The sequence below is a fragment of the Panthera tigris genome, chromosome D1 (assembly GCF_018350195.1).
Source record: "Panthera tigris isolate Pti1 chromosome D1, P.tigris_Pti1_mat1.1, whole genome shotgun sequence".
NCBI lineage: Eukaryota > Metazoa > Chordata > Mammalia > Carnivora > Felidae > Panthera > Panthera tigris.
In genome coordinates this window covers 86,097,807-86,111,921 of record NC_056669.1, presented here as the reverse complement: position 1 = coordinate 86,111,921, position 14,115 = coordinate 86,097,807, and the positions used below count along the sequence as shown (strand labels likewise).

Here is a 14,115-nt window from a genome sequence, read left to right as displayed (position 1 = left end):
TTTATTCCTGCATTGCAAGGGCGGTTTAATATTTGCAAATCAATCAACATGATACATCAGTAAGAGAAAGGATAATGACCATTTCAATAGATGCAGAAAAAGCATTTGACAAAGTATAATATCCATTCATGATAAAAAAAAAAAAAAACTTCAACAGTTAGGCTTAAAGAGATATCTAAACATAGTAAAGACCGTATATGAAAAACCCACAGCTAACATCATCCTCAATGGGGAAAAACTGAGAGCTTTCCCCCTAAGGTCAAGAACAAGACAAGGATGTCCACTCTCACTACTTTGCTTCAACATAGTGTGGGATGTCCTAGCCACAGCAGTCAGACAACAAAAAGAAAAGGCATCCAGATTGGTAAGGAAGGAGTAAAACCGTCACTATTTGCATATGACAGGGTACCATATGTAGAAACTTGAAAGACTCCACCAAAAATCTGCTAGAACTGATAAATGAATTCAGTAAAGTCACAAAATAGAAAATCAATGTGTGTTGCATTTCTATATACCAATAATGAAGCAGCAGAAAGAAATTAAGAAAACAACCCCATTTACAATTGCACAAATAATAGTAAGATCCCTAGGAACAAACCCAACCAAAGAGATGAAAGACTTATACTCTGAAAACTATAAAACACTGATGAATGGAATTGAAGATGACACAAAGAAATGGAAAAACATTTCCGTGGTCATGGATTAGAAGAAGAAATACGTAACGTTTACTTATTTTTGAGGGAGGGAGGGTGGGAGACACAGAATAGAGAGCAGGCTCCAGGCTCTGAGCTGTCAGTGCAGAGTCCAATGCAGGGCTCGAACCCATGAACAATGAAATCATGACCTGAGCCAAAGTCAGATACTTACTTAACCAACTGAGCCACCCAGATACCCCAGAACAAATTTTATTAAAATGTCTATACTATCCAAAGAAGTCTACAGATTTAATGTAACCCTATCAAAATACCAACAGCATTTTTCACAGAACTAGAACAAATAATTATAAACGTGTATGGAACCACAGAAAACCCTGAATAGCCAAAGCAATTTTGAAAAAGAAAAAGCCGGAGGCATCACAATTCCAGACTTTAAGTTTTATTACAAAGCAGTAGTACTCAAAACAGTATGTTACTGGCATAAAAGCAGGGAAAATGGGAAAAGGACAGTTTCTTCAGCAAATGGTGTTCCGAAATCTGTACAACATGTAAAAGAAAGAAATGAATCACTTTCTTACACCATACACAAAAATAAATTCAAAATGGATTAAAGACTTGAATGTGAGACTTGAAACCATAAGAATCCTAGAGGAGACCACAGGCAGTAATTTCTCTGATACCAGCTGTAGCAACATTTTTTTTAGATCTGTCTCCTGAGGCAAGAGAAATAAAAGCAAAAATAAACTATTGGGACTACATCAAAATAAAAGTACTTCTGCACAACAAAGGAAACAATCAACAAAACTAAAAGGCATCCTACAGAATGGGAGAAGATATTTGCAAATGATACATCTGATAAAGGATGAGTATCCAAAATTCATAAAGAACTTCTAAATCTCAATACTCAAAAACCAAATAATCCAATTAAAAAATGGGCAGAAGACATGAACAGACATTTCTCCAAAGAGGATATTTAGAAGGCCAACAGACACATGAAAAGATGCTCAGCATCACTCATCATCAGAGAAATGCTAGTTACAGTGATATCAACTCACACCTGTCAGAATGGCTAAAATCAAAAACAAAGGAAACAAGTGTTGGTGAGGATGTGGTGAAAAGGGAACACTCATGCACTGTTGGTGGGAATGCAAACTGGTGCAGCCACTGTGGAAAAGAGTACAGAGGTTCCTCAAAAGTTAAAAAGAGAACTACTGTATGACCCAGCAATTGCACTACTGGCTATTTATCCCCCAAAGTCAAAGGGAAATATGCACCTGTATATTTATAGCAGCATTATTTATAATAGCCAAATTATGGAAGTAACCCAAATGTCCACCAATAGGTGAATGGATAAAGAAAAAAATGTGTGTGTGTATATATTTATGTGTCTGTGTGTATACACACAGTGGAATATTATTCAGTCGTAGGAAAGAATGAAATCTTACCATTTCCAACAACATGAATGGAGCTAGGGAATATAATGCTAAGCAAAATAAGCCAGAAAAAGACAAATACTATATGATTTCACTCATATGTGGAATTTAAGAAATAAAATGAACATAGGAAAAAGACAAACCAAAAAACTGACTCTTAACTATAGAGAACAAATTGATGGTTACAAGATGGGAGGTGGGTAGGGCGGATGGGTGAAATAGTGATATGGATTAAGGCATGCACTTGTGATGAGCATCAGGTGATGTATGGAATTGTTGAGTGACTGTATTGTACACCTGAAACTAATGTTACACTGTATGTTAACTAACTGGAATTAAAGTAAAAACTTAAAGAAAAATTCCTTGAATTAAAATAATGCTTTTAGACTAATTTTAGTGAAATTGTATTAGGTTTCTACCCATCTTCTGAAAGCAAATATAATTCTCTACATTAGAGAATTAAGTGGTGTCTTTAAAAAAAATTTTTTTTAATGTTTTTTTTTTTTTTTTTGAGAGAGAGAGAAGAAACAGATCCCAAGTGGGGGAGGGGCAGAGAGAGAGGGATACACAGAATCTTTAGCAGGTTCCAGGCTCTAAGCTGTCAGCACAGAGCCCAATGCAGGGCTCGAACTCACAAACCATGAGATCATGACCTGAGCCGAAGTCAGATGCTTAACTGACTGAACCACCCAGGGGCCCCAATTAAGTGATATTTTAGAGGAATGGAATTTGGTTTATTATTGTTCATTATTTAGTTATTAATCATAGTAACTACCCAGATAGACATAAGATCTCTGGGGTAAGTATACTTGTCAGCTTTTTGCGTTAATAAATGCTATGTGATTAATTCAGATGACTCCATAGTGAATTTGAAGAGCCCATAGAAGTGCATAAGAAATTTTCAATTGATCCGTTGTGATCATTACCAATGATATTATCACTTTGCTTAAAATCATTAAAAAGTGGGGTGCCTGGGTGGCTCAGTCGGTTGAGCGTCTGACTTCGGGTCAGGTCATGATGTCACAACTCATGAGTTTGAGCTCCGCATTGGACTCAGTGCTGACAGCTCAGAGCCTGGAGCCTGCTTCAGATTCTGTGTCTCCCTCTCTCTCTGCCCCTAACCTACTTGCATTCTGTCTCTGTCTCTCTCAAAAATAAATAAACATTAAAAAAAAAATTTTTTTAAATCATTAAAAAGTATCTTTGAAAAAGTTAAGATTATTATCAAATTTGCCAAGATAATATAGTTAGGTACAACTTATGTATGTATTCTCTATTAATATGAGGGCTAATATTATTCCAAATAAAACTATTGAAGGCACTTTTATTGGTTAAGGAGTAATAACAAAACATATTGTACTTATTCAGTGACAGGCGTTGTTCTTTGTGTTTTATTTGTATTATTTCATTTTATCCTCACAGCAACCCTCTCTGGGAGATACTTTTAGAATCTTTATTTTAAAGATAGGGTAGATTTCCCAAGGTCACACAGCAACTAAATTACAGAGGCAGGATTTAAACACAGGCCAACTAGCTTTTGACTACTATACTGCCTGTACTTTGATTTTAAAGCAGTAGGAAATGGCTCTTTATTTTATGCGAAAGAGAATTTAGTGGAGGCATTCATAATCAATCAGAGAGTGAAGAATGGGTTTGAGAAAGAGCAGGGATCAGGGAAATTCCAGAGTTTGTGAAGCAGGATGTAGGAACCCAGGACAGAAGTCTTATCAGCTGGATAGGATCACTGCCAAACTTTAGTTTTATAGTCCTTTTTGCTCGAGTTTCAGATTCCAAAAAGGTAGAAATCAGTTGGTTTATTTTGAGCAATATGCCCTTCACTTCACTAGGGGAGAAGAGAACCTGCAAATTTTAATCCTCCTAGATTATAATGAGGAAGAAATATTTGAAGTAAATACTTGAAATTGTGATAATATTGGATAGGGGAAACAGCTACTGGCCAGGTATATCTAACGAATTTTCACTGTTGGAGCCCCAGAGGACAACAACAATTCACTCATAAAACAATTACTGAGTGTCGTTCATAGACATACACTGGTTTTTATCACTGCTTATCATCATAGGTGCTGAAGCATGTGACATAAATGAAGGAAAGTTGTGAAACCAATCAGTGAGTCTACTAGTACCAAGTCAAGATCAAAACCTTTAAAAAATGTTATTCATTCTATTAACCTTATATTTCTTTTTAAAATTTATTAATGACTTTTTTTTTTTTTTTTTTTTTAGTAGACTCCACACCCAATGTGGGGCTTGAACTCACAACTCTGAGATTAAGAGGCATATGCTCTACTGACTGAGCCAGCCAGCCAGGCAATCCCTCTTTTTAAAATTTAAAGTCATATTTCTAAGTGTGACAAAACAATCTTTAGCTGAAAGTAGTAAAGGCCCATATTATACCTTGGGTCCAATTTTTGCCAATTGTGTCTCTCAGCTAAGTAGACTTTCTACTATACTGTATTGCCTCCCTGCCTCTGATAGATATTATCCTCATCATTCAATTTTTTAAGTTTAGTTTTGAGAGAGAGAGAGAGAGAGGCAGATAGAGAATCCCAAGCAGGTCACATACCATCAGCACGAGCCCTACGTGGGACTCAAACTCACGAACTGTGAGATCATGACCTGAACCAAATCCAAGAGTCAGACACTCAACCAACTGAACCACCCAGACTCTCCTCATCTTTCAATTTTTTAATGCAGTGAGAAGGTGCTATACTCATTAAAATTAAAAATACTTGAGTTTTGATAATGCACTCATAATTATGCCCCCAAATTTAGAAAAACAAATTCTTTTCCTTAATTATAAAGAGTATTACTTTAATATTCTCGTGATTTTGCTTAGTGCTGGCTTGGACTGATTATCTTTTCTATAAGTGAAACCAGTTGCTTTTTAAAAAAGAAATCGTAAATAGGGGCAGCATAAATTTAAGTGACCATTTTGTTACAAGAAAAAAAAATGTGCTTTAATTTTACACAGGTTTAGAAATATCTCCTAACATTTCCTCCTTGTTGTGTTCTCAGCACTTTTTCATGGCCTATTTCATAACAATAGTTACTAAAAACAGTACATTTTTATGTATGTTTAAACATGTGTATATATATATCTATATATCTATATATCTATATATAGATATATATATAGAGAGAGATATATAGATATATATATGTGGGTGTATTATAGGTTTATAACATTTAAAATAACTTCAAAATAGGAACAAAAAATCCAGTTACATCTTCTGGCTAAAGAAGATCATCAGAAGCAACTGAATGAAATTGAGAAATATTATGCCACAATAACAGGTCAATTTGGATTGGTAAAAGAGAATCATGGAAAATTAGAACAAAATGGTAGGTGTTACCTTATTTAAACTTATTTTTTTTTTAATGTTTTATTTTATTTTTGAGACAGAGACAGAGCATGAGCAGGGGAGGGTTAGAGAGAGAGGGAGACACAGAATCCGAAGCAGGCTCCAGGCTCTGAGCTGTCAGCACAGAGCCTGACGCGGGGCTCGAACTCACAGATGGTGAGATCGTGACCTGAGCCTAAGTAGGAAGCTCAACCGACTGAGCCCCTAAACTTATAGTTTTTTTTAAAAATTTTTTTTTTAATGTTTATTTTTGAGACAGAGAGAGACAGAGCATGAATGGGGGAGGGGCAGAGAGAGAGGGAGACACAGAATCGGAAGCAGGCTCCAGGCTCTGAGCCATCAGCCCAGAGCCTGACGCGGGGCTCGAACCCACAAACCGTGAGATCGTGACTGGAGCTGAAGTCAGACGCTCAACCGACTGAGCCACCCAGGCGCCCCTAAACTTATAGTTTTAATAGGAGTGATTAAATGGGCTTACTTATAATGAGGAAATTGAAATTATCTGCTACTGGTAATAGTAAATAACATTTTAATAAATATTATTTATGTTCAATAATAATTATATATATTGCATTGAGGCTGCTTCCCCTGTCCATTGTAGTGATACTTTCCTTAAAATGTATGTTGAATATAATATTTTTCTAAATGTTTTTCATATTGCAGTACAGGAAGCAATACAATTAAACAACAGACTTTCAGCTTTAAATAAAAAACAAGAATCTGAAATATGCAGTTTAAAGAAGGTATGATTGATACAGTTTCATAGTATTAGAATTACAGTGTAAAATAATTAGTTTTATGAAATATTACTAGAAAAAGTTGGGTAGATATTTTTTGATGTAAGAAAAATAAAATGTTTTAAATATAGATTCATAAACTATGAGTTATGATTCCTGTAAATGTAATGAATGAGTTTGTTCTAAACCATTCAAAATATTGTCCCTTGGGGCGGCTGGGTAGCTCAGCTGATTAAGCATCAGTTGGTTTCATCTCAGGTCATGATCTCATGATTTGTGAGCTCCAGTCCTGCAGTTTGTGAGTGAGTTCAAGGCCTGCGTTGGGGCCGCACTGACAGTGCAGAGCCTGTTTGGGATTCTCTTGCTCTCTCTCTCTCTGCCCTTCCCCTGCTCATGCTCTCTCTCTCAAAATAAATAAACTTAAAAAAATATTGTTTGACTCTCACCAGTTGCATGCATTTTTGTGGTGACATGAGTAGCCAATAAACATTTACTATATGTCAATCTCAGCACCATTTATTCATTCATTCTTTAGTATTTGATTGTGTCAGGTCTATGTAATGTAGCACTACGGGTACAAGTCTGAAGAAAATAACACATTTTGCTGCTTTTTTGAGGTTTATAGTCCAATGGAGGAATTAGACACAAAATACATAATCACACAGATCAATTTAAAACTGTTATAAATGATATGAAGAAAAAGTAAAGGATGTGATGACATTATAATAGGTGAATTTATTATGTTGGTGGTAAAGGGGTAGGGGAGAGAAAAGAAAAATGTTTCAGGCAAGGAGAATAGCATATGCAAAAGCCCTGAGACAGGGAAGATTTTTAGTAACAGCTTCTCAGACTTTTGGCTAGGATTAGGTATAGGAAAGAGTTTAGTATATGTGAAGGACTGGAGAAGTCTGGTATGGCTGGAGTATCGTGAGTGAAGGAGTACTTGAACATTGAACTCTAAATTGGCATAAAGCCATAAACATATTTTATTCCTCATATCACAGTCATTGGCTCAGAAGTGGACAGATGACCTTAGCTAGTGGCTATAAACCAATAAGAATGTAACCCTCACTGTGGCTCTCAGTCATTTCTCTACATGAGAAACCAAAAAGGAGGAACCTGACAATGTGGATGTCAGATTGGTGTGAAGTAAAGAAACCTGTTCTTTGATGACATTTTTGAGTCCTTGGATCCACCAACCCTACCATTCTGTACCTCTAGACTTTTCAGTTATGTGAATCAATAAATCCCCATTATTATTTAAGTTAGTTTGGTTTGGACCAGTTTAATTTTCCATTATTTGCAACTAAAAATACCTTCACTCATACAAGGTAAGACTGGTATGAGAGGAGGGAGAAGTAGGAAGGTCTTATTCTTATTTTCTCAGCAAATGACCTCTTGTTTCCTTTCCCTACTGCCTTCAAAGCCCCATCTGAAATAATGCCACTTTGGACCACCTCCCTATCCCTGAGAGTATTATATTTTGTGTGTGTGTGTGTGTGTGTGTGTGTGTGTGTGTGTGTGTGTGTAGAGAGAGAGAGAGAGACAGAGAGAGATACCTATCTTTACTGACGCTCAGTAAATGCTCTAAACTTTTACTGAGTGTCACTTAAATATTTACTAGTAAGTTACACTTTGTAATTATTTATCAATGTGCAAAATACCTTCCATTTGTCCCTCCAGATTCAGATGTATCCATCCTTTTCTCCTTGTAAGGCTTACCTATGTGCATTGCATCAGTGTTCCCATATCTTCTGGCTTCCTGTTGAGTTAGGCCAGTGGAAAGCAGCCTGGACAGGAGATAGGAGGAAAGAGAATGAATTAGAGGGAATTCCCTCTATGTGAGGTCACTTTAGTGTGGCCTTGTCCCTCAGTATATCACTAGTTCTCTTAAACTGGCCTACTCTGTGTAAAGCTCTCTTTCTGGGTTCCAGTAACTTACCTTTTTGTTGTTTTTTGGGTCCAGTGTAGTGACATCTCCATTGCTGCTGGCCCCTAGAACTTGCGCCATATTTTATGGCTCCTTTATATTGTGTCTACAGTTTTGTGAATAAATCATCTTCAAATTATCCTGATTTATGTGTACCATCTGTTTCTTGTTGGGATACTGATTATACACTTGGTCAGAGTGTTAACATTAGTGAGGCCAAGCTCCCCAATTCAGTTTCTGTATAAGCTGATTGGTTGATTTAGTACAAAGAAATTTCTTTTTTACAAGGATTATACCCCAAACCTCAATAAATCATTTTTGCAGTACATATTTTGGACTCAATAAATAAATGAATATGGATGATATTATCCAGATACTTCATTACTTTTGAGGAAATTTTAAATTTTGGGTCAGTGTTGTTGTTGTTGTTTTTTTAAGTTTATTTATCTTTGACGGAGATAGAGTGTGAGCATGAGCTGGGGAGAGCCAGAGAGACAGGGAGACACAGAATGCGAAGCAAGCTCCAGGCTCCAAGCTGTCAGCACAGAGCCCAACGTGGGGCTTGAACTCACGAACCATGAGATCATTACCTGGGCAGAAGTCAGACGCTCAACCGACTGGTGCCCCTGGGTCAGTGTTTCATCTCGGTTTTAAATGGATTCTGCTTTTAAAAGGGAAGAAAAATACCCCAAGCATTTATAGCTATATGTATACATTGAATTTCACTATTTTTATTTATTGATTTAAATTAATAAACTTTATTTTTTAAAGGGGTGCCTGGGTGGCTCAGCCTGTTAAGCTTGACTCTTAATTTCAGATCAGGTCATGATTTCATGGTTGTAAGCTTGAGCCCTGCCCTGGGCTCCGTGCTGAGTGTGGAGCCTGCTTGCAATTCTCTCCCTCTCTCTCTGCTCTTCTCCTGCTGCTTTGCACATGCTCTGTCTCTCTAAAAAAAATAAAATGAACTTTATTTTTTTTAGAGCATTTTTAGCTTCATAGCAAAATTTAATGGAAAGTATAGAGAGTTCTCATATACTCCTTGACCCACACATGTACAGTCTCTCTCACTGTCAACATTCTATACCAGAATGGTGCATTTGTTACAATTGATGCACCTACATTGACACATCAGTATCATCCAAATTCCATTATTTACATCAGGATTCACTCTTGGTTTTGTACTTTATCTGGATTTGGACAAATGTTTAATGACCTGTAACCACCATTGTAGTATCATACAGAGTAGTTTTACTGCCCTGAAAATCCTCTGTGCTCTGTTTTTTCATCTGTCCCTTCCTATAACCCTTGGCAACCACTAATCTTCCTACTATCACCATAGTGTTGCCTTTTCCAAACTGTTATAGAGTTGGAATCATATAGAATGTAGCCTTTTCAGATTGGCTTTATTAGTAGTGTGCATTAAGTTTTGTCTAATGTCTTTTCATGGCGTGGTAGCTCTTTTATTTTTTTAATTTTTATTTTTTTTAGCACTGAATAATATTCCATTGGCTGGATGTACTGCAAACTATCCATCCTCCTGTTGAAGGACATTTTGGTTGCTTGCAAGTTTTGGCAGTTATGAATAAAGCTACTATAAATATCTGTGTACAGATTTTGTGTGCACGTGTTTAAAACTTTTTTGGATTAATACAAAGGAGCATGATTGTTTGGATTGTATGATAAGAGTATGTTTCATTTTGTAGAACCTGCCAAACCATATTCCAAAGTGACTATATCATTTTGCATGTCCAACAGCAATTGCACATTCTACGTGGTTGTGTGGTGGTATCTCTCTGTTGTTCTTATTTATAATTCCCTAATGACATATGATGTTGAGCATCTTTTTATACGTTTTCCTCCCGTCTGTATATCTTCTTTGGTGAGGTGGCTGTTCAGACCTTTTATCCATTTTTTAATTTGGTTGTTCATTTATTGTTGGCTTTTAGTAGTTCTGTGTATAATTTGGATAACAGTCTTTTATCAGATGTATCTTTTTTAAAGTGCTTTCTCCCAGGGACGCCTGGGTAGCTCAGTTGTTAAGCGTCTGAATCTCATGGTTCATGGGTTCAAACCCCACATGGGGCACTGTGGTGACCGCTTGGAGCCTGGAGCCTGCTTCAGATTCTGTATCTCCCTCTCTTTCTCTGCCTGTCCCCTGTTTGCACTGTTTCTCTCAAAAATAAACATTAAAAATAAATAAATAAATAAATAAATAAATAAATAAATAAATAAATAAATAAAATATTTTCTCCCAGTCTGTGGTTTGACTTCTCATGTTCTTGATATTTTGGAGATAAATATCCAAAGCAGAAGAGAGAGCAGAAGGTTTTAATTTTAATGAAGTGCAGCTTATCAATTTTTTGAGTATGTGGATTTTAACTTTGGCATTGTACCTAAAAAGTCATTGCCGGGGGCGCCTGGGTGGCTCAGTCGGTTAAGCGTCCGACTTCAGCTCAGGTCACGATCTCACGGTCCGTGAGTTTGAGCCCCACGTCGGGCTCTGGGCCGATGGCTCAGAGCCTGGAGCCTGGTTCCAATTCTGTGTCTCCCTCTCTCTCTGCCCCTCCCCCGTTCATGCTCTGTCTCTCTCTGTCTCAAAAATAAATAAATGTTAAAAAAAATTTAAAAAAAAAAGTCATTGCCATACACAGTGTCAGCTGGATTTTCTCTATCTGTCTTATTTTCTAGCAGCTTTATAGTTTTGCATTTTACATTTTGGTCTGTGATCCATTTGAGTTAATTTGTGAAGGATCTAAGGTCTTGGTCTATAGTTGTGCTTTTGTTGTTGTTTTTTTTTTGTTTGTTTTGTTTTGGTTTTTTTGCATGTGAATGTCCATTTGTTCCATCACTATTTGTTGAAAAGATTACTTTTGCTTCCATGTCAACTATCAGTGGGTTTTTTCCTGGGCTCTCATTTCTGTTCCACTGATCTAATTGTCCATTCTTTCACCAATACCACACTGTATTGATTACTGTAGCTTTATAGTAAGTCCTAGAGTTGGGCACTGAAGGTCCTTGACTTTATTTTGAATTAGCTATTCTGGGTCTTTTGTCTCTCCATAGAATCACTTTGCTGACACTCAGAAAGTAACTTGCTGAGGTTTTGATTTAGATTGTAATGAATCTAAGATCAAGTTAGGAAGAACTGACATCTTGAAAATATTGGGTTTCCCTATTCATGAATGTGGAATATCTCTCCATTTGTTTAGTTCTTCTTTGATATCTTTCATCAGAGTTTTGTATTTCTTCTCACATAGATCTTTTATATAGTTTGTTAGATTCTTACCTAAAGATTTAATTTTGGGGGGTACTAATGTAAATGGTAACATGTTTTTATTTTCAAATTATATTTGTTCATTGCTAGTGTATAGCAAATTGTGAGATCATAGAAAATATTATCTACTCCCATTTTCAATCACTCGTGATTTCCTGAGTGATAAAAGCACTAACAACATCTCTTGTTTTAAGATATATCTGTATCTATATCATCTATTTCTCTGTATCTATCTATCTATCTATCTATCTATCTATCTATCTATCTATCTATATAAGATGGCTTCACACCCAGCATGGAACCCAGTGTGGGGCTAGAACTCATGACCCTGAGATCAACACCTGAGTGGAGATCAAGAGTTGAACACTTAACCGACTGAGCCATCCAGGTACCCCAAAACATCTCTTGTTCTAATATTTGGTCTTTCACCCTGCCCCTGACACTGGGCTGCTAAAACCCTTATAAATTTCTAAGTGATAAAAGCACTAGGTGCATCATTTGTTCTAATAATGTTACTCTGGATGGGCTCCTGAATGGGGGCTGGTGACCAGAAAGAGCAAGCCATGATTAGAAGCTTAAAATTTTCAGCCCTGCTTCTTTCCCATTTCCTTCTACACCAAAAAGGGAAGAGGGGCTGGAAATGGCATTAGTAATTGATCATGCCTTCATGAGGAAGTCTCCATAAAATCCCAGTAGTGCCCATCTCAGAGGGAGGGTGACACACCTCAACTCCACCAGGGAAGAATCCCCTATGCTTGGGACCCTCCCAGATCTTGCACTTTGGATATCTTCATCTGGCTATTCATCTATATCCTTTATCACATCTGTTAATAAACTGGTAAACTTAAGTATTTCTCTGAGTTCTGTGAGCTGGTGTGGCAAATTAATGGAACCTAAGAGGGGATAGTGGGAACCTCTATTTATAGTCAATTAGTCAGAAACACCTGGCCTTGAGATTGGCATCTGAAGTGGGATGGGAGCTGTCTTATGGGACTGAGCTCTTCACTTACAGGATCTGACACAGCCTTCAAGTAGATAGTGTCAGAAGTGAATTAAATTGTAGGACACTCAATTGATGTTGCAGAGAATTGCCTGGGGCCGGGCATGGGGGGAACACCCTCAAACCCTTGGTGACCAGAAGCATCAGAAGTGAAGTGTTCTGTGTAAAGGGGACACACAGGAAAAAAACACAGGAGGAAGAACTGGGTTTTTCCCTGTACCAGAGGGAAGAACTGTAGGTTTTTCCAGTACAGAAAGTGATTGACTTTTGTATATTAATGTTATATCCTACAACCTTATTATAATCACTTATTAGTTCCAGGAGGTTTTTGTTGATTCTTTCACATTTTCTACATAGTCAATTATGTCCTCTGTGAACAAAGATAGTTTTATTTCTTCCTTAAATCTGTGTATCTTTTTTTTTTTTTTAATTTCCTTTTCTTATTGCACTAGCTAGGGCTTCCAGTATGGTGTTGAAAAGTTTTAGTAAGAGGGGATATCCTTGGCTTGTTCATAATCTTAGTGGGAAATTGTGAAGTTTCTCATCATTAAGTATGATGTTATCTGTAGGATTTTTTTTAGATGTTCTTTAGCAAGTTGGTTCCCCTCTATTCCTAGTTCTTTATCAAGGAGGTTACCCTCTATTCCCAGTTTGTTAAGAGTTATTATCATAAGTAGGTGTTGGATTTTATCAAATGCTTTTTCCACATCTATTGATATCATGTGATTTTTTTCTTTTGCCTGTTGATATACTGGATTACATTAATTTTTGAATGTTGAACCAGCCTTGCATAACTGTGATAAATCCCACTTGGTCATGGTATATAATTATTTTTATATAATGTTGAATTTAATTTACTGTTATTTTGTTGAGGATTTTTGTATCTATTCTCATGAAAAATACTAGTCTGTAGTTTTCTTATAATGTCCTATTCTTGTTTTGTTATTAGAATAATGCTGGCCTTGTAGAATGAGTTCAAAGTATTCTTTCTATATCCATATTTTGAAAGAGATTATACAGAATTGGTATAACTTCCTCCTTAACTGTTTGGTAGAATTCACCAGTGAACCCATTTGGGCATGGTCCTTTCTGTTGTAAGATTCTTATTGATGCAATTTCTTTAATGGATTTAGGTCTATTTAGATTGTCTATTTCTTCTTGTGTGAGTTTTGGCAGATTGTGTCAAGGAATTAGTCCATTTCATCTAGGTTATCAAACTTGTGAGCATAGAGTTGTTTATAGTATTTAAAAAATTTTTTCCCTTTAATGTCCATGGGATCTATAGTTACGTCCAATTTTTCATTTCTGATATTAGTAATTTGTGTCCCTTTTTTTTCTTAACCTGGTTGGAGGTTTATCAATTTTATTGATTGTTTCAAAGAATCAGCCTTTGGTTTCCTTGATTTTCTCTATTGATGTATTGTTTTCATTTTCATTTTCATTTATTTCTCTCTAATTTTTATTACTTATTCTGTTTACTTTGATTTTACTTTGCTTTTTCTAGTTTCCTAAGTTTAAAGTTTAGATGTTTTAGATTTTTTCTTTTTCTTTTTTAAATAAAATTGTATTTGACATATAATGTTACATTAGTTTCAGGTATAAAACATAGTGATTCAATAAGTCTATACACTGTGTTCTGCTCACCACAACTGTAGCTACTCTCTGTCACCATACAATGCTACTACAAGACCATGGACTATAT

The 14,115-nt window shown here is 36.2% G+C and overlaps 1 protein-coding gene across 2 annotated transcripts in view; it reads left to right on the top strand.

Annotated features, from left to right (window-relative positions):
- Positions 1–14,115, top strand: part of CCDC73 (coiled-coil domain containing 73) — a 157,352-nt gene that overhangs the window by 95,407 nt on the left and 47,830 nt on the right. For both annotated transcript variants that reach the window (XM_007082027.3, XM_042957947.1), the window contains exons 8-9: positions 5,317–5,452; positions 6,136–6,215. In XM_007082027.3, coding sequence (XP_007082089.2) covers positions 5,317–5,452; positions 6,136–6,215 — 216 coding nt within the window. The remainder of the gene's footprint in view (positions 1–5,316; positions 5,453–6,135; positions 6,216–14,115) is intronic.